At 43.1% G+C, this 20072-nt stretch overlaps 1 protein-coding gene across 1 annotated transcript; it reads right to left on the reverse strand.

The window, feature by feature from the left end:
• Positions 1-16381: 16381 nt before the first annotated feature.
• On the reverse strand, positions 16382-19616 carry LOC141027768 (uncharacterized). Its single transcript, XM_073505149.1, has 3 exons — positions 19603-19616; positions 18280-19187; positions 16382-16566 (listed from the first exon to the last, which is right to left on the reverse strand). Exons 1-3 carry the CDS (start codon positions 19614-19616, stop codon positions 16382-16384), a joined length of 1107 nt encoding a protein of 368 aa, XP_073361250.1.
• Between the last annotated feature and the right edge of the window lie 456 nt (positions 19617-20072).

The following is a 20072-nucleotide window of genomic DNA, read 5'->3' on the forward strand; positions in this document are numbered from 1 at the left end:
GTGCGTAGGTAAAATTTTGAAATTACTACGTTCCCCAACAGTGAATTTTGTTGGTAGGAACAATATAGAGGAAACTTTAATCCTAGACCCTTTCCTAGTAATTCATCTAATAATTATGGTAATTCCTACAACAACTCTTATGGAAATTTTAATAAGATGCTCTCTGACTTTGAGACTAGTGTTAAAGAATTTATGATTTCTCAAAAGAATTTCAATGCTTTGCTTGAAGAAAAATTGCCTAAGATTGATGAGTTGGCTAGGAACGTGGATAGAATTTCTCTTGATGTTGGTTCTTTGAAACTTTGGTCTATTCCACCTAAGCATGATATCAATGAGTCTCTCAAATATATGAGAATTTCCATTGATGAGTGCAAGGAAAGAACCGCTAGGATGCGTGCTAAGAAAGATTGCTTTGTAAAAACGTGTTCTTCTAGTTTTCATGATAATAGGGATGAAGATCTAAAAGTGATTGATGTGTCTCCTATTAAATCTTTGTTTTGTAATATGAATCTTGATAATGATGGGACTGGAGATGAGTCAACTTTAGTTAAAAGGCGTCCCAATGATTCGGAGTTTTTAGACCTTGATGAAAAATTGGTAAATTTGGGATTGAAGAGGTCAAAACTTTACATAGCAATGAACCCACTATTTTGGATTTCAAGGAATTTAATTATTATAATTGTTCTTTAATAGATTGTATTTCCTTGTTGCAATCTGTGTTAAATTCTCCTCATGCTTATAGTCAAAATAAAGCTTTTACCAAACATATCGTTGATGCTTTAATGCAATCTTATGAAGAAAAGCTTGAATTAGAAGTTTCTATCCCTAGAAAACTTTATGATGAGTGGGAACCTACTATTAAAATTAAGATTAAAGATCATGAATGCTATGCTTTATGTGATTTGGGTGCTAGTGTTTCCACGATTCCAAAAACTTTGTGTGATGTGTTAGGTTTCCGTGAATTTGATGATTGCTCCTTAAACTTGCATCTTGCGGATTCCACCATTAAGAAACCTATGAGAAGGATTAATGATGTTCTTATTGTTGCAAACAGAAATTATGTGCCCGTAGATTTCATTGTTCTTGATATAGATTGCAACCCTACATGTCCTATTATTCTTGGTAAACCTTTCCTTAGAACGATTGGTGCAATTATTGATATGAAAGAAGGAAATATTAGATTCCAATTTCCGTTAAGGAAAGGCATGGAACACTTTCCTAGAAAGAAAATTAAATTACCTTATGAATCTATTATGAGAGCCACTTATGGATTGCATACCAAAGATGATAATACCTAGATCTATCCTTGCCTTTATGGCTAGCTAGGGGCGTTAAACGATAGTGCTTGTTGGGAGGCAACCAAATTTTATTTTTGTTTCTTGCTTTTTGGTTCTGTTTAGTAATAAATAATTCATCTAGCCTCTATTTAGATGTGTTTTATTGTTTTAATTAGTGTTTGTGCCAAGTAGAACCTTTGGGAAGACTTGGGTGAAGTCTTTATGATCTTGCTGTAAAAAATAGAAACTTTAGCGCTCACGAGATTAGCTGCCATTTTTTACTGGAGAGTGATTTTAGGTTGATTCTTTTTGCATATGATTAATAGATAAATTTATCACGTCCACCAGTTTATTTCAGAATTTTTGGAGTTCCAGAAGTATACGTTTGATACAGATTACTACAGACTGTTCTGTTTTTGACAGATTCTATTTTTCGTGTGTTGTTTGCTTTTTTTGATGAATCTATGGCTAGTATCGGGGGGTATGAACCATAGAGAAGTTGGAATAAAGTAGGTTTAACACCAATATAAATAAATAATGAGTTCATTACAGTACCTTGAAGTGGTGGTTTGTTTTCTTTCGCTAACGGAGCTCATGAGATTTTCTGTTGTGAAGTTTTCAAGTTTTGGGTAAAGATTTGATGGATTATGGAATAAGGAGTGGCAAGAGCCTAAGCTTGGGGATTCCCAAGGCACCCCAAGGTAAAATTGAAGGACAACCAAAAGCCTAAGCTTGGGGATGCCCCGGAAGGCATCCCCTCTTTCGTCTTCGTCCATCGGTAACTTTACTTGATGCTATATTTTTATTCACCACATGATATGTGTTTTGCTTGGAGCGTCTTGTATGATTTGAGTCTTTGATTTTTAGTTTACCACAATCATCCTTGCTGTACACACCTTTTGGGAGAGACAAACATGAATCGGAATTTATTAGAATACTCTATGTGCTTCACTTATACCTTTTGAGCTAGATAATTTTGCTCTAGTGCTTCACTTATATCTTTTAGAGCACGGTGGTGGTTTTAGTTTATAGAAATTATTGATCTCTCATGCTTCACTTATATTTTTTTGAGAGTCCTTTAGAACAGCATGGTAATTTGCTTTGGCTTTAAATTTGTCCTAATATGATAGGCATCCAAGATTGGTATAATAAAAACTTTCATAAAAAGTGCATTGAATACTATGAGAAGTTTGATACTTGATGATTGTTTTGAGATATGAAGATGGTAATATTAGAGTCGTGCTAGTTGAGTAGTTATGAATTTTACAAATACTTGTGTTGAAGTTTGCAAGTCCCGTAGCATGCATGTATGGTAACCGTTGTGTAACAAATTTGAAACATGAGGTGTTCTTTGATTGTCATCCTTATGAGTGGCGGTCGGGGACGAGCGATGGTCTTTTCCTACCAATCTATCCCCCTAGGAGCATGCACGTAATGCTTGGTTTTTGATGACTTGTAGATTTTTGCATTAAGTATGTGAGTTCTTTATGACTAATGTTGAGTCCATGGATTATACGCACTCTCACCTTTCCAACATTGCTAGTCTCTTCGGTACCGTGCATTGCCCTTTCTCACCTTGAGAGTTGGTGCAAACTTCGTCGATGCATCCAAACCCCGTGATATGATACGCTCTATCACACATAAACCTCCATATATCTTCCTCAAAACAGCCACCATACCTACCTATTATGGCATTTCCATAGCCATTCCGAGATATATTGCCATGCAACTTTCCACCATTTCATTTATTATGAAACGCTTCATCATTGTCATATTGCCTTGCATGATCATGTAGTTGACATCGTATTTGTGGCAAAGCCACCATGCGTAATTTATCATACATGTCACTCTTGATTCATTGCCCATCCCGGTACACTGCCGGAGGCATTCATATAGAGTCATATTTTGGTCTAGTATCGAGTTGTAATCATTGAGTTGTAAATAAATAGAAGTGTGATGATCATCATTAATAGAGCATTGTCCCAAATAAAAAAAGGAGAAAAAAAGAGAAGAAGAAAGGCCAAAAAAAGAAAGGCCCAAAAAAGAGAAAAGAAATAAAAAGGGACAATGCTACTATCCTTTTTTTCCACACTTGTGCTTCAAAGTAACACCATGATCTTTATGATAGAGAGTCTCTTGTTTTGTCACTTTCTTATACTAGTGGGAATTTTTCATTATAGAACTTGGCTTGTATATTCCAACAATGGGCTTCCTCAAATGCCCTAGGTCTTCGTGAGCAAGCAAGTTGGATGCACAGCCACTTAGTTTCTTTTGTTGAGCTTTCATACATTTATAGCTCTAGTGCATCTGTTGCATGGCAATCCCTACTCCTTGCATTGACATCAATTGATGGGCATCTCCCTAGCCCGTTGATTAGCCGCGTCAATGTGAGATTTTCTCTTTTTTTGTCTTCTCCACATAACCCCCATCATTATACTCTATTCCACCCATAGTGCTATGTCCATGGCTCACGCTCATGTATTGCGTGAAAGTTGAAAAAAGTTTGAGATTACTAAAGTATGAAACAATTGCTTGGCTTGTCATCGGGGTTGTGCATGATGAGAGCAATCTTGTGTGACGAAAATGGAGCATGACCAAACTATATGATTTTGTAGGGATGAACTTTCTTTGGCCATGTTATTTTGAGAAGACATAATTGCTTAGTTAGTATGTGATACGTCTCCATCGTATCTATAATTTTTTATTGTTCCATGCCAATATTCTACAACTTTTACATACTTTTGGCAACTTTTTATACTATTTTTAGGACTAATATATTGATCCAGTGCCTAGTGCCAGTTCCTGTTTGTTGCATGTTTTTTGTTTCGCAGAAAATCCATATCAAACGGAGTCCAAACGGGATAAAAACTAACAGAGATTTTTTTTGGAATATATGTGATTTTTGGGAAGAAGAATCAACGCGAGACGATGCCCGAGGGGGCCACGAGGCAAGGGGGCGTGCCCCAGGGGGTCAGGCACGCCCTGGGCCCTCGTGGCCACTCCGTAAGGTGGTTGGTGCCCTTCTTTCGCCGCAAGAAAGCCAATATCCGGATAAAAATCGTGTCCAAATTTCAGCCCAATCGGAGTTACGGATCTTCGGGAATTTAAGAAACGGTGAAAGGGCAGAATCAAAAACGCAGAAACAGAAGGAAACAGAGAGAGAGATCCAATCTCGGAGGGGCTCTCGCCCCTCCGCCGCCATGGAGGCCATGGACCAACCCTTCTCCCATCTAGGGAGAAGGTCAAGGAAGAAGAAGAAGAAGGGGGGCTCTCTCCCCCTCTCTCCCGGTGGCGCCGGAATGTCGCCGGGGCCATCATCATCACCGCAATCTACACCAACACCTCCACCATCGTAACCAACATCTCCATCACCTTCCCCCTCTATCTACAGCGGTCCGCTCTCCCGCAACCCGCTGTACCCTCTACTTGAACATGGTGCTTTATGCTTCATATTATTATCCAATGATGTGTTGCCATCCTATGATGTCTGAGTAGATTTTCGTTGTCCTACCGGTAATTGGTGAATTGCTATGATTGGTTTAATTTGCTTGTGGTTACGTTGCTGTCCTTTGGTGCCCATCATATGAGCGCGAGCGTGGATCACATCATAGGGTTAGTTGTATGTTGATAGGACTATGTATTGGAGGGCAAGAGTGACAGAAGCTTCAACCTAGCATAGAAATTGATGCATACGGGATTGAAGGGGGACCAATATATCTTAATGCTATGGTTGGGTTTTACCTTAATGAACGTTAGTAGTTGCGGATGCTTGCTAATAGTTCCAATCATAAGTGCATAGTATTTCGAGTTAGGGATGACATCCTAGCAGTGGCCTCTCCCACATAAAACTTGCTATCGGTCTAGTAAAGTAGTCAATTACTTAGGGACAATTTCGCAACTCCTACCACCACTTTTCCACACTCGCTATACTATCTTTATTGCTTCGTTACTTAAAACAGCCCCTAGTTTTTATTTACGTGCTCTTTATATTCTTGCAAACCTATCCAATAACACCTACAAAGCACTTCTAGTTTCATACCTGTTCTAGGTAAAGCGAACGTTAAGCGTGCGTAGAGTTGTATCGGTGGTTGATAGAACTTGAGGGAATATTTGTTCTACCTTTAGCTCCTCGTTGGGTTCGACACTCTTACTTATCGAAAGAGGCTACAATTGATCGCCTATACTTGTGGGTTATCAAGACCTTTTTCTGGCGCCGTTGCCGGGGAGTTATAGCATGGGGTGAATATTCTCGTGTGTGCTTGTTTGCTTTATCACTAAGTAATTTTTATTTGCTATTCTAAGTTGTTCTCTATATTTAGTTATGGATATGGAACATGAAATACCAAAAAAATTAGGTTTACTTGCTACTCATGGAGATGGGGAACCTCCTAAAACCCTCGATGCTCATTATGTGAAAGATATTATGTACTACTTTAATAATCCTGAGAAAACCCCATTCAATTGTGTTATGGGAGACACGTTGGATCAACGTGAATACTTTAGGGATTATCGCTTGACTCAAAAAGGGAAACTTTTACTGGATCAAATTCATTGTTTGCAATGCTATTCTTGGAATTTGTGTGAAATATATGATTTTACTTGTTGTTCTGAAGACCCTAAGAAACACCTTCCCTACCAATGTTTGTTTAGTGATAATGGAATCGTATCTTCGTATGCTAAGGGTGTTTATAATTACTATGATGTTCAACAAATTGAAGAATTTGTTGCTTTTAAGGGTGCTTATGAAATTGCTTCTTTGATTGAAAAGTATGATGCTACTCTTTACAAATCTTAAATTTTTGCCATACTTAAATATTGTTATGATAATTATGCTTCTAATGCCTATGTTAAACCATATATTGAGGACTCCTTCGCTGTCCAAGAAGAGACTAATATTTTGCAGGAGTCCATGGAAGAAGAAATTGATGAAACTATGAGCTCATTGGATGAAAAAGATGATGAGGAGAGCGAAGAACAAAAGGAGGAAGAATGGATTAGCTACCCGTGCCCACCTTCTAATGAGAGTAACCCTCCGTTGCATATCAATAGGTTCATATTTATCATTTTTCTTCAAAGCTCCCATGTTTTGAAGACTTTCATAAAAATTGCCTATTCACCCCCCCTCTAGTCGATAACTAGCACTTTCAGCCTGCCTAGCCCGACGAGCTGCCTGTGCCTCCGACTCGGGCAGTTGTTGCAGGCTCAGAGGTGCCAGGAGAATCATCCATCGTCGATCGGGAGGAGCGGGGGCCGAAGGTGATGAAGGAAATATGCCCTAGAGGCAATAATAAAGTTGTTATTTTATATTTCCTTATTCATGATAAATGTTTATTATTCATGCTAGAATTGTATTGATCGGAAACCCAAATACATGTGTGAATACATAGACAAACACTGTCTCCCTAGTGAGCCTCTACTTGACTAGCTCGTTGATCAAAGATGGTTAAGGTTTCCTAACCATGGACATGAGTTGTCATTTGATAACGACATCACATCATTAGGAGAATGATGTGATGGACAAGACCCATCCGCTAGCTTAGCATATTGATGGTTCAGTTTTATTGCTATTGCTTTCTTCATGTCAAATACATATTCCTTCGACTATGAGATTATGCAACTCCCGTATACCGGAGGAATACCTTGTGTGCTATCAAACATCACAGCGTAACTGGGTGATTACAAAGATGCTCTATAGGTATCTCCGAAGGTGTTTGTTGGGTTGGCATAGATCGAGATTAGGATTTGTCACTCCGAGTATCGGAGTGGTATCTCTGGGCCCTCTCGACAATGCACATCATAAGAAGCCTTGCAAGAAAAGTGAGTAATGAGTTAGTTGCAGAATGATGTATTACGGAACGAGTAAAGAGCCTTTCCGGTAACGAGATTGAACTAGGTATGTAGATACCAACGATCGAATCTCGGGCAAGTAACATACCGAAGGACAAAGGGACTAATGTATGTTGTCATAACGGTTCGACCGATAAAGATCTTCGTAGAATATGTAGGAGCCAATATGAGAATCCAGGTTCCGCTATTGGTTATTGACCGGAGAGGTGTCTCAGTCATGTCTACATAGTTCTCGAACCCGTAGGGTCCGCACGCTTAACGTTCGATGATGATTTAGTATTATATGAGTTATGTGATTTGGTGACCGAATGTTGTTCAAAGTCCCGTATGAAACCACAGACATGACGAGGAGTCTCGAAATGGTCGAGAGGTAAAGATTGATATATAGGATGATAGTATTCAGACACCGGAAGTGTTCCAGAGTGTATCGGGTATTTATCGGAGTACTGGGGGGCTACCGAACCCCCGGGGGGAAGATATGGGCCATATGGGCCATAAGAGGGGAGCACACCAGCCCACAAGGGTGGCGCCCGCCTCCCATGGAAGGAGGCCGAGTGGGAGAAGGGAAAGAGGGGGTTCACCCCCCTTTCCTTCTCTCCTTCTCCTTCCCTTTTCCCCTCCAGCAATATGGAAAGGGGGAGGCCAAATTGGGGAAGACCCCTAGTAGGATTCGGACTACTTGGGTAACCCTTGGCTGCCTCTCCTCCCCTCCCACCTATATATATGTGGGGAGGGGGGCGCCTAGAACACACAACATCAACTGTTAGCCGTGTGCGGCGCCCCCCTCCATAGTTTACACCCCGGTCATATTATCGCGGTGCTTAGGCGAAGCCCTGCGCGGATCAATTCACCATCACCGTCACCACGCCGTCGTGCTGACGGAATTCATCTACTACCTCGACACCTTGCTGGATCAAGGCAAGGGATGTCACCGAGCTGAATGTGTGCAGAACTCGGAGGTGCCGTACGTTCGGTGCTTGATCGGTTAGAGCTAGAAGAAGTTCGACTACATCAACCGCGTTGTCAAACGCTTCTGCTTTTGGTCTACGAGGGTACGTAGACACACTCTCTCCCTCGTCTCTATGCATCTCCATGGATAGATCATTGCGTGTGCATAGGAAATTTTTTGTTTTCTAGGCAACGTTTTCCCAACAGTGGTATCAGAGCCTGGTCTATGCGTAGATGATATGCACGAGTAGAACACAAAGAGTTGTGGGCGGTGATAGTCATAATGCTTACCACCAACGTCTTATTTTGATTCGGCGGTATTGTGGGATGAAGCGGCCTGGACCAACCTTACATGTCCACGCACATGAGACCGGTTCCACCAACAGACATGCAACTATTTTTGCATAAAGGTGGCTGGCGGGTTGATACGTCTCTGTCGTATCTATAATTTTTTATTGTTCCATGCCAATATTATTCAACTTTCATATACTTTTGGCAACTTTTTATATTATTTTTGGGACTAACATATTGATCCAGTGCCCAGTGCCAGTTCCTGTTTGTTGCATGTTTTATGTTTCGCAGAAACCCCATATCAAACGGAGTCCAAACGGGATAAAAATGGACGGAGAATATTTTTGGAATATTTGGAGAATATGGGAAGAAGAATCAACGCGAGACGGTGCCCGAGGGAGGCACGAGGCAGGAGAGCGCGCCCCACCCCCTGGCCGCGCCCCTGACCCTCGTGGGCCACCCGTAAGGCGGTTGCTGCTCTTCTTCGGCCGCAAGAAAGCTAATTTTCAGAAGAAAAAAATCTCGGCAAAGGTTTCAATCCAATCGGAGTTACAGATCTCCATATATATACGAAACGGTGAAAGGGCAGAATACCAGAACGCAGAAACAGAGAGAGACAGAGAGACAGATCCAATCTCGGAGGGGCTCTCGCCCCTCCCACGCCATGGAGACCATGGACCAGAGGGGAAACCCTTCTCCCATCTAGGGAGAAGGTCAAGGAAGAAGAAGAAGGAGGGGGGCTCTCTCCCCCTCGCTTCCGGTGGCGCCGGAGTGCCACCGGGGGCCATCATCGTCACCGCGATCTTCACCAACACCTACGCCATCTTCACCAACATCTCCATCACCTTCCCCCCTCTATCTACAGCGGTCCCTCTCCCGCAACCCGTTGTACCCTCTACTTGAACATGGTGCTTTATGCTTCATATTATTATCCAATGATGTGTTGCCATCCTATGATGTCTGAGTAGATTTTCGTTGTCCTATCGGTGGTTGATGAATTGCTATGATTGATTTAAATTGCTTGTGGTTATGTTGCTGTCCTTTGGTGCCCATCATATGAGAGCACGCGTGGATCACACCATAGGGCTAGTTGTATGTTGATAGGACTATGTATTGGAGGGCAAGAGTGACAGAAGCTTCAACCTAGCATAGAAATTGATGCATATGGGATTGAAGGGGGACCAATATAGCTTAATGCTATGGTTGGGTTTTACCTTAATGAACGTTAGTAGTTGCAGATGCTTGCTAATAGTTCCAATCATAAGTGCATAGAATTCCAAGTCAGGGATGACATGCTAGCAGTGGCCTCTCCCACATAAAACTTGCTATCGGTCTAGTAAAGTAGTCAATTGCTTAAGGGACAATTTTGCAACTCCTACCACCACTTTTCCACACTTGCTATATTTACTTTATTGCTTCTTTATCTAAACAGCCCCTACTTTTTATTTACGCGCTCTTTATTATCTTGCAAACTTATCCAACAACACCTACAAAGTACTTCTAGTTTCATACTTGTTCTAGGTAAAGCGAACGTTAAGCGTGCGTAGAGTTGTATCGGTGGTCGATAGAACTTGAGGGAATATTTGTTATACCTTTAGCTCCTCGTTGGGTTCGACACTCTTACTTATCGAAAGAGGCTACAATTGATCCCCTATACTTGTGGGTTATCAAGACCTTTTTGTGGCGCCGTTGCCGGGGAGTCATAGCGTGGGGTGAATATTCTCGTGTGTGCTTGTTTGCTTTATCACTAAGTAATTTTTATTTGCTGTTCTTAGTTGTTCTTTATCTTTATTTATGGATATGGAACACGAAATACCAAAAAAATTAGGTGTACTTGCTACTCATGGAGATGGGGAACCTCCTAAAACCCTCGATGATCATTATGTGAAAACTATTATGTACCACTTTGATAATCCTGAGAAAACCTCATTCAATTATGTAATGGGAGACACGTTGGACCAACGTGAATACTTTAGGGATTATCGCTTGACTCAAAAAGGGAAACTATTATGGGATCAAATTTATATGTTGAAGTGGTATGCTTGGCAAGTATGCTTGAGATATGATTATACTTGTTGCTCTAGGACGAAGGCTCCACACCTTCCCTTTTCATGCAAATTTAATGATAATGAAACCTTGGCTTCTTATGCTAGAGGTATATATGATTACTATGATGTGGAACTAATAGAAGAATTTGTTGCTTTTATGGGTGCTTATGAAATTGAATCTATGTTCAAAGAGTTTGAAAATCTTTATGATGCTGTTTATAGACCTTAAAATTTAGCTATCCATAAATATTGCTATGCCAATTATGAATTCAATTCCAATATTGATGCATTTATTGAGAAAGTCTCCGCTGTCCAAGAAGAGACTAATATTTTGCAGGAATCTATGGAAGAAGAAATTGATGAAACTGTGAGCTCATTGGATGAAAAAGATGAGGAGGAGAGCGAAGAACAAAAGGTGGAAGAGCGGATTAGCTACCCGTGCCCACCTTCTGATGAGAGTAACTCTTCAACTCATACATTGTTTAATTTCTCTTCGTTCTTACCGAAGGATGATTGCTATGATGATTGTTATGATCCTGTTGATTCTCTTGAAATATCCCTTTTTGATGATGCTTGCTATGCTTGTGGCTAAGATGCCAATATGAATTATGCTTATGGAGATGAACTTTCTACAGTTCCTTATGTTAAACATGAAATTGTTGCTATTGCACCCACGCATGATAGTCCTATTATCTTTTTGAATTCTCCCAACTACACTATATCGGAGAAGTTTACACTTATCAAGGATTATATTGATGGGTTGCCTTTTACCATTGTACATGATGATTTTGATGAATATAATATGCATGTGCTTGCTGCTCCTACTTGCAATTATTATGAGAGAGGAACTATATCTCCACCTCTCTATGTTTCCAATACGATAAAATTGCAAGAAACTGTTTATACTATGCATTGGCCTTTATTGTGTGTGCATGAATTGTTCTTTTATGACATGCCGATGCATAGGAAGAGAGTTAGACTTCGTCATTACATGATATATGTTACCTTGTGCTCACTACTAAATGCTAAATCATTGTTAATTCAAATTGGCTTTGATATACCTTGGGATCCGGGTGGATCCATTACTTGAGCACTATATGCCTAGCTTAATGGCTTTAAAGAAAGCGCAACCAGAGAGACAACCCGGAAGTTTTAGAGAGTCATTTATTTCTGTTGAGTGCTTTTATATAGTTTAAAAAAAAAGAGGGGGACCCAAAACTTTTTCAAAAAGAAAAATGAAAGTGAGATAGACGAGCATTGTGAAAGTGGGGGACGTCCTTGAACTTTGTTCATGCCTGTAGCGACCCGACTCGTTAAGAGTCGAAGTCTCTGTGCTTACCGTGCTAGTCCCTGGATCGACTTGCTAGCACACACAGTACTCGATGAAATAACAGAAATAACACACATCTCTTTATTACATCCATAGTCCAGAAGCCATACATTTATTACAAAATAGGGCATAGAGCCAATAAACAAATACTGCGGAAGCAAAGTAGTAAATGAGTCCAACTCCACGAGCAAGGTTGAGTGTAGAACATCGACCTATCGCACCTTAATCCTCGTCGGATATATCTGCAACGTGATAAGTTGCAGCCATATAGGTCAGTACATTGAATGTACTAGCAAGTTACATCATAAGTGTAAAGAACCTACTTGTACATGCAATTTGGCTGGTGGAAAGCTCTAAGTTTAGTTTTTTTTGCATAAAGCTAATTTTTCCCTATTAGGAAAGATGTTATTCTACTACTACACATTTGCATAGGATGAGTTGGCAAACCCAACTCCATCCGTTCCCAAGTTTCATTTAAAACCCAACTGTTTAATTAAAGGTGAGGAGATCTCCCGGCATTTTCACTACTAGATGCTCAAGTTGTCCGTAACCGGGGACACGGCTAATTGATTAGGTTGACACTCTGCAGAGGTTGCGCACTTTTCCCCACAAGACTCGACCACCTCCATGATCGGAAGATTGAGACATAGTCTTTCGAAAATGTTCCCCCTTAACCCACGGATAGGCCGGTACACCTACATCATTCTACATCTGCTAGCCCATCCCAGAAGGAGTCACACTAACTACTCAACTAAGCCAGAGCCCATATTGGCTTGTGGCTGCACACGTAAGCTTCTAGACATGAGAATACGATTGATCTCTTTGAGCCTGAGCGGACGGTCCACTAGTGGTGCACCACCATGGATTTCCCATGCGTGCCCCACTGTACTTCGCCACCATACCAACAAGTTTCCGCCCAGGTAGTTCATTAATTATCTTAGGTCCTATTTACTACATTGTCACTCATACTTTACAATGATCACTCCCCAAATCCACGTCTACTTAGCGAAGCAACATAATGTAAAACGATGGCGACAATGTTATAAGGTTCAGACCTACCTCAATGAACTACTGGGTGAAAAGCATAGTCATGCGGCATCAATTCCTACCATGCAGTCCTACCGCAAAGAACTAAGTGCGTAATAAAAACACAGGTAATGAAACATGATCAAGATGCAACTTGCCTTGGTACTGCTGGTTGAATTCTAAAGACTAACAATATTCTGCTACACACTCCGGGCAATCTATCGCAAAGAAGATAAACAAACATAAGCAAACATTTCAGAGAACCAAGAAGAACGTGCAAAGGAAGAAGTCTCGAAAAAACCAAATGAACAAACAACACTTAACTTGCACGAAAATATTCTAAGTGCAAAACAACATAGGCCTATGGCACGAAGTGATGTGAACTATAGTGCGTACTATGCATACTAGTAAAAATATTAATGGACAGATCCTAGTGTGTGTAAAATATTGTGACAAAGGTCCAGGTGATAGGGTTTGGCTACGGTGACAGAATGCAAAAAGAATCAACTTAATCGGAGCTACGGTTTGAGAGATATGGCCATTTGAAGTTCGAATTCGAATCTGAATAAATTCAAATTTGAATCTGACAAAAGTTTGCAAAAAGGATACCACTGGATAGATCTAAACAATACGAAGAATTTGCCGCTGGTTTCATCGAGTTTGGATCTACGGTTTAAAAGTTATGGCTAATCTAAGCTCAGGGACTAATCTGTGATAAAAGGGACTAAACAGTGAAGAAAAACTATCGCAAACAAGTCCCTGGCCACGTGGCGGCTCCTGGCTGGCTGAGCAGCGTCCGCTGCGGAGGCTATGCGGCGACCGGCCGCTAAATAAAAAAACAACAACGGTGACGGCTAACTAAAGAAAAACCGACGCTCGGTTTAAATAAAATCGCACGGTCTAAGGGAACCGCGGTTAACCGCGTACCTCTTTGCAAAATAAAAAACGAACCTAATCTAATCTGGGCCATCGGTGATCGATCTAACGGGCGGGAGTGGGGCGGCGACTTACAGCGGGTGGTGGTGATGGCTGGTGACGATGAAGACGGCGGCGCGGCGTCGGTGACGGAGGGGGCGGCGGCTGCGGTGGTCCTCAGTGACGAGGAAGAAGACGGGGAGGTGCGGCGCGTCGAGGGCATCGCGAAGGTGGTGGCGGCGTGCGTCGGCGGTGTCCGGACGGGGCGGGGTGAAGACGGCGGCCTTCGGTGCTCCGGCGGCTCCGGCGTCGACGGTGCGGCGGCTCCGACGGGACCTAGGGGCAAAAATCGTGTCAAAAGGATGCGCCTCGATGGGCTAAGAAAATTTACAGAAAAGGGAGGGTCGGAGTGGTCTACGGGCGACGAAATGTCCGGCGAGTTGCGCGGCTCCGGCGAGATGCGAACGGGCAGCACGGCGGCTGTGAGCGGCGTGGGAAGAAGCGGGACGGCGAGGTTGGAAGAGGGGGTCGAGGGGCTTTATATAGGCGTGGCTAGGAGCTATACGGAGCTGCGGATAAGCCTCATCCGCGAGGGAGCCGAGCGACGGTTGCGGGAGCGCGGCGAGGATGCTTATCCCGCGCGGTGCGGGAGGTTGGGGATGGCCTGACGGGCGGGGCCCACCTGGAAGCGGCAGCGAGAGGAGGCGAGCGAGGGCGGCTGACCGGTGCGGGAGGTTTCGGGCGCGCGGGCGGCCTTGGGCCGAAAATGGCCGGTGGGCTGGCTGAGCGCGTGCGTCCCTGGGCCGAACTGGTTTCGGTCCAGGCGGGTGAGTGCGTGCGTGCGTGTTTTTTTAAACCGAACACTAAAGTGGCCCTAAATAATTCAAATGAATTAATAAAAACACCACAATAATTTCTAAAATAACTATACAGTATTTAGAGCCTAATGAACATTAACTGAAGCACAGAATATTTTGAAAATATTTTCCTAATGCAATTAATGCATTTTTTTGCAGATAAAATAAATACCAATAAACTCCAAAACCTCAAATAATATTCAAAATAAAATTTCCCACTCTTTTATAAATTTGAGGAAGTCATCTTATCCCCTCTCATTTGTTTTTCTCGAGTGAAAAAATATTATTTGAATATTTCAAAAACTCCAAAATGCAAAGAAATATGATATGCATTGAATGATTCTATTAACATCCAAATTTAATAAAAATTGGGATGTTACAAACCTACCCCCCTTAAGATGAATCTCGTCCTCGAGATTCGGGTTGGCCAGCAAAAAGGTGTGGATGGTCCTGTCTAAGATCTTCCTCTCGTTCCCAAGTAGCTTCCTCCTCGGTGTGGTGACTCCACTGAACCTTGCAAAACTTGATGATCTTGGTATGAGTGATTCTCTCTGCAGTCTCAAGAATCTTAATAGGTTTCTCCTCATAAGTCAGATCATTCTCCAACTGAATTGCCTCCAGTGGCACTGTATCTCTCAAAGGAATGTCCACCAGCTCTGCGTGACACTTCTTCGGCTGGGAAACATGAAACACATCATGAACTCCCGACAAAGCCTGTGGTAATTCCAGCTGGTATGCAACCTCTCCTCTATGTTCCAGAACTCCGTATGGTCCCACAAACCGTGGTGCTAACTTTCCTTTGACTCCAAATCTCTTAATACCTCGAAGTGGAGACACTCGAAGATATGCTCTATCTCCCACTTCATAGATCACTTCCTTGCGTTTAGCATCGACATAACTTTTCTGCCTTGACTGAGCTATCTTAAGTCTGTCACGAATCAACTTGACCTTCTCCTCAGAATCCCTAATCAAATCAGGTCCAAACAATTTGCGATCTCCAACTCCATCCCACATCAAAGGTGTCCTGCATTTCCTGCCGTACAATGCCTCGAAAGGGGCCATCTGCAAACTGGCTTGGTAGCTGTTGTTGTACGAGAACTCTGCGTGGGGTAAGTTATCATCCCAACTAGACCCATAGTCTAGCGCACAAGCTCTCAGCATGTCCTCCAGAATCTGATTGACTCTCTCTGTCTGCCCATCAGTCTGTGGATGGAAGGCTGTACTGAACTCTAGCCTGGTACCCAAAGTTTCATGCAACTGATTCCAAAACTTTGAGGTAAACTATGTTCCTCTATCTGATACGATGCTCCTCGGAACTCCATGCAGACATACGATCCTGGTCATATATATCTTTGCCAGCTTAGCACTTGTATAGGTGGTCTTCACTGGAATGAAGTGAGCAACCTTGGTCAAACGATCCACTATCACCCAAATGGAATCATAACCTAAACGGGTCCTGGGTAACCCCGTGATAAAGTCCATACCAAGTTTATCCCATTTCCAATCAGGTATCTGCAACGGCTGAAGTAAACCTGCTGGTTTCTGATGCTCCGCCTTTACTCTCTGACATACATCACATATTGCCACATACTCGGCAATCTCTCTCTTCATACCGGCCCACCAAAAACTTTCCTTCAAGTCCAAGTACATCTTGGTGTTGCCTGGGTGTATCGAATATGGTGAGTCATGAGCCTCCTGAAGAATCAACTTCCTGATCTCCGGGTCATTGGGTACGCAAATCCGTTGCTCAAACCATATGATTCCATTTTCATCCTCACGAAATCCTTCTGCTTTCCCTTTGCTCATCATTTCCTTTATCTCAGCAATACCTTGGTCCAACTTCTAGGCCTCTCTGATTCTTCCCAACAAGGAGGACTGTACCTCGAGTGCGGCAACATAACCTCTTGGAACTATTTCCAACTGAATGTCTCTAAGCTCATCACATAACTCCTGAGGTAAACCTCCTGCTGTAAGGGTATTAACATAACTCTTACGGCTCAAAGCATCTGCCACAACATTGGCTTTTCCTGGATGATAATGCAGACTCATGTCATAATCCTTTATAAGTTCCAACCATCTCCTTTGCCTGAGATTCAACTCCTTCTACGTGAAAATGTACTTCAAACTCTTGTGATCCGTGTAAACATCACAACGATTCCCAATAAGATAGTGTCTCCATGTCTTGAGCGCATGCACTACAGCGGCCAACTCCAAATCATGCGTGGCATAGTTCAACTCATGAGGTCGAAGCTGTCGTGAAGCATAAGCTACAACCTTTCCCTCTTACATAAGAACACCTCCAAGTCCCAGACGTGAAGCATCACAATACACCTGAAAGTCTTTGTGCACGTCAGGCAGGATTAGCACTTGGGCTGTGACCAAACGCTTCTTCAACTCTTGAAAGCTGGCTTCACACTCTTGAGTCCAAACGAACTTGGTGTCCTTCTTCAACAACGCTGTCATGGGCCTTGCAATCTTGGAGAAATTTTCAATAAATCTCCGGTAATATCCTGCAAGTCCAAGGAAACTACGAATCTCGCCAACCATGGTGGGTGCATTCCATTCCGTGACTGACTCTACCTTGGTAGGGTCCACTGCAATCCCTTCACCTGACACTACATGTCCAAGGAATCCGACTTCCTTGAGCCAAAACTCACACTTGCTGAACTTGGCATAAAGTTGATGTTCTCTGAGCTTCTCCAAAACTAAGCGTATATGTTCAGCGTGTTCCTCCTCATTCTTGGAGAAAACCAATATGTCATCAATGAATACCACAACGAACTTATCCAAGAACTCCATGAACACCTTGTTCATCATGCTCATAAAATAAGCAAGGGAATTAGTCAAACCAAAGGACATGACTGTATACTCATAAAGCCCATACCTAGTGGTAAAAGCAGTCTTGGGTATATCCTTCTCACGGATCTTCAATTGGTGATAACCCGATCGAAGATCGATCTTGGAGAAAACACTAGCTCCTTCTAGCTGGTCAAACAAGTCATTGATCATCGGTAGGGGATACTTGTTCTTGATGGTCACCTCATTCAAAGAGCGGCAATCCACACACATCCTCAAGGTTCCATCCTTCTTCTCCACTAAGAGTATTGGGGCTCCCCAAGGTGATGAACTCGGGCGAATATACCCTTTCTCTAGCAACTCCTTAATCTGTTTCTTGACTTCCTCCAAATCATTAGCGGGCATCCGATACGGCCTCTTGGAGATAGGTCCTGTACCTGGCAGCAACTCAATCAAAAACTCAATCTCCCGATCTGGCGGCATACCCGGTAACTCCTCCGGAAATACATCGGGATAATCCTTCACCACTGGTACTTCTTCCTGGACAACTCCCGTAAGAGAGTTCACCTGAGTCCTCTTAGGCTTAAGCCTAGATACATACTTGATCCTCTTCTTCTCTGGGGTGGTGAGAAAAATCGATCTACTAGCACAATCAATGTTCCCGTCATACTTGGACATCCAATCCATACCTAGGATTACATCCAACCCTTGCGACTCTAGTATGATCATGTCTGTGGGAAAAACATGTCCCCCTATGTTCAAAGGCAACTGGAAACATCCCTGACTAGCCATAGACTCGGCTCTTGGGGAACTCACTAGAATGGGTGACTTAAGAGCTATTGTAGGAAACTTATGTTTATCCACGAATCCCCTTGATATGAATGAATGCGATGCACCAGTGTCAAAAAGAATGAGTGCTGGAAATGAATTAACCAAGAACTTACCAATCACTGCGTCAGGCTGCTCATAGACCTCCTCCACATTGACATGATTCACATGCCCCTTAGTGAAAGGATTAGGCTTCTTGCCTCCAGAATTCCCATTTCCATTCCCATTCTGCTGCTCGGGACACTCATTGGAGTAGTGCCCTATCTTCTTGCATTTGAAGCAAGTGATGTGACTCAGATCTTTCTTAATTGGTGTAGAAGAGTTGAAATGCTGCTGGTTGCCATTCCCTCCATTGCCATTGCCATTTCCATGCTTGTGACCATGGTGGTTGTGTCCATTTCCTCCATGCTGAATGTGGCCTCCATGGTTATGATGATTCCCTCCAAACTTGCTAGTGCCTGATCCAGAACTTCCTGAGTACGGGCTGTAGCGGGGTTTCTGTTGAACTCCAGAGTTATACTTCCCGTGACCGTACTTCCTCTTACGATTCTCCATCTGCTGGTGCTTGCCTTCGAGAATGGTAGCCTTATCAACCAGCTCCTGATAGTTCGCAAAGGTCGCCACAGTCAACTGAACTCCCAACTCATCGTTCAGTCCCTCCAGAAACTTCTCTTGCTTGGCTGCATCAGTGGCCACGTCCTCTGGGGCATAATGGGCCAACTTACTGAACTCATCAACATACTGGGATACCGTGCGTCCTCCCTGGCGCAAGCTGCAGAACTCCTTCTTCTTCAGACTCATGGCTCCAGCTGAGACATGAGCAGTGCGGAACGCCTGCTGGAACTGAGTCCAAGTCACACTCTCCAAGGGGTATGTGGTGGTGTAGTTCTCCCACCAAGCAGCGGCCGGGCCATCCAGCTGATGGGCGCCAAACTTCACCTTCTCAGCATCATTGCATCCTGCCGTGGCCAGCTCCCTTCCTATCTTGCAGAGCCAGTCATCCGCGACAATCGGCTCCGTGCTGCTGGAGAACACGGGTGGGTTCAACCTCAGAAAACGGATAAGACTGTCAACTTGGGGGTGGCGGCGGTGGGTTGTTGTTGTTGTTGTTGTTGTTGTTGTTGTTGTTGTTGTTGTTGTTGTTGTTGTTGTTGTTGTTGTTGTTGTTGTTGTTGTTGTTGTTGTTGTTCTGGTTCTGGTTCTGAATGAGCATCTGCATAAGAGCATTCTGCTGCTGGATCAATTGCGTGAGCTCCGGCGGAAAGTTGAATCCGGGATCACGTCTTGGAGGCATCTGATGGGTTTAGAGTGGATGAGGAGTTAGAATAGAATAAGGCCTAGTGAGTAAAATCACACTACCCATATGCACATGATAGCAATAAAACTTCAAATCGCTCCAATTCAATTTCAAACCAAGAGGTTCACACAAATAATCAAACCTAAGGTAAGCCATGTCACAAGATTTGACAAGGTCTTACAAATGAAGTAAAACTAGTCGGATAACGAAATCGAATTTCTAACTCTCATGGTGGTATAAAATCTAACTCTCATCGGATGAAGAGCAGTCAACCATGTTGACATCAGGTGTCCTTGCATCACTGTCTGTGTTGTCATCCCCACGCTCATCATCCTGGTCCTTGTCCTGGCTGACGTAATCTCCATAAGAGTGATCCTCCTGGATGTTTTCTCCCTCATCCAGCTTCTCCTCGGCCTCCTCAAGCTCAAGCTTCAGGTCATCGATCTTCTCCTGTAGGGCGTCCAACTCTCCCTCGTGCTCGATGCGAGCATCCTGGAGTTCCTCCTCGAGATCAGCCTTGCGAGTCATGAGGTTCTTGATGACGATCATGTTGTCAGACAGCTCCAGCTCCATCATACGAATGTGATCCTCCATGTCCTGGATATGGGATGC

This window comes from Aegilops tauschii, chromosome 1, assembly GCF_002575655.3.
Source record: "Aegilops tauschii subsp. strangulata cultivar AL8/78 chromosome 1, Aet v6.0, whole genome shotgun sequence".
In the NCBI taxonomy this organism is placed as follows: Eukaryota; Viridiplantae; Streptophyta; class Magnoliopsida; order Poales; family Poaceae; genus Aegilops; species Aegilops tauschii.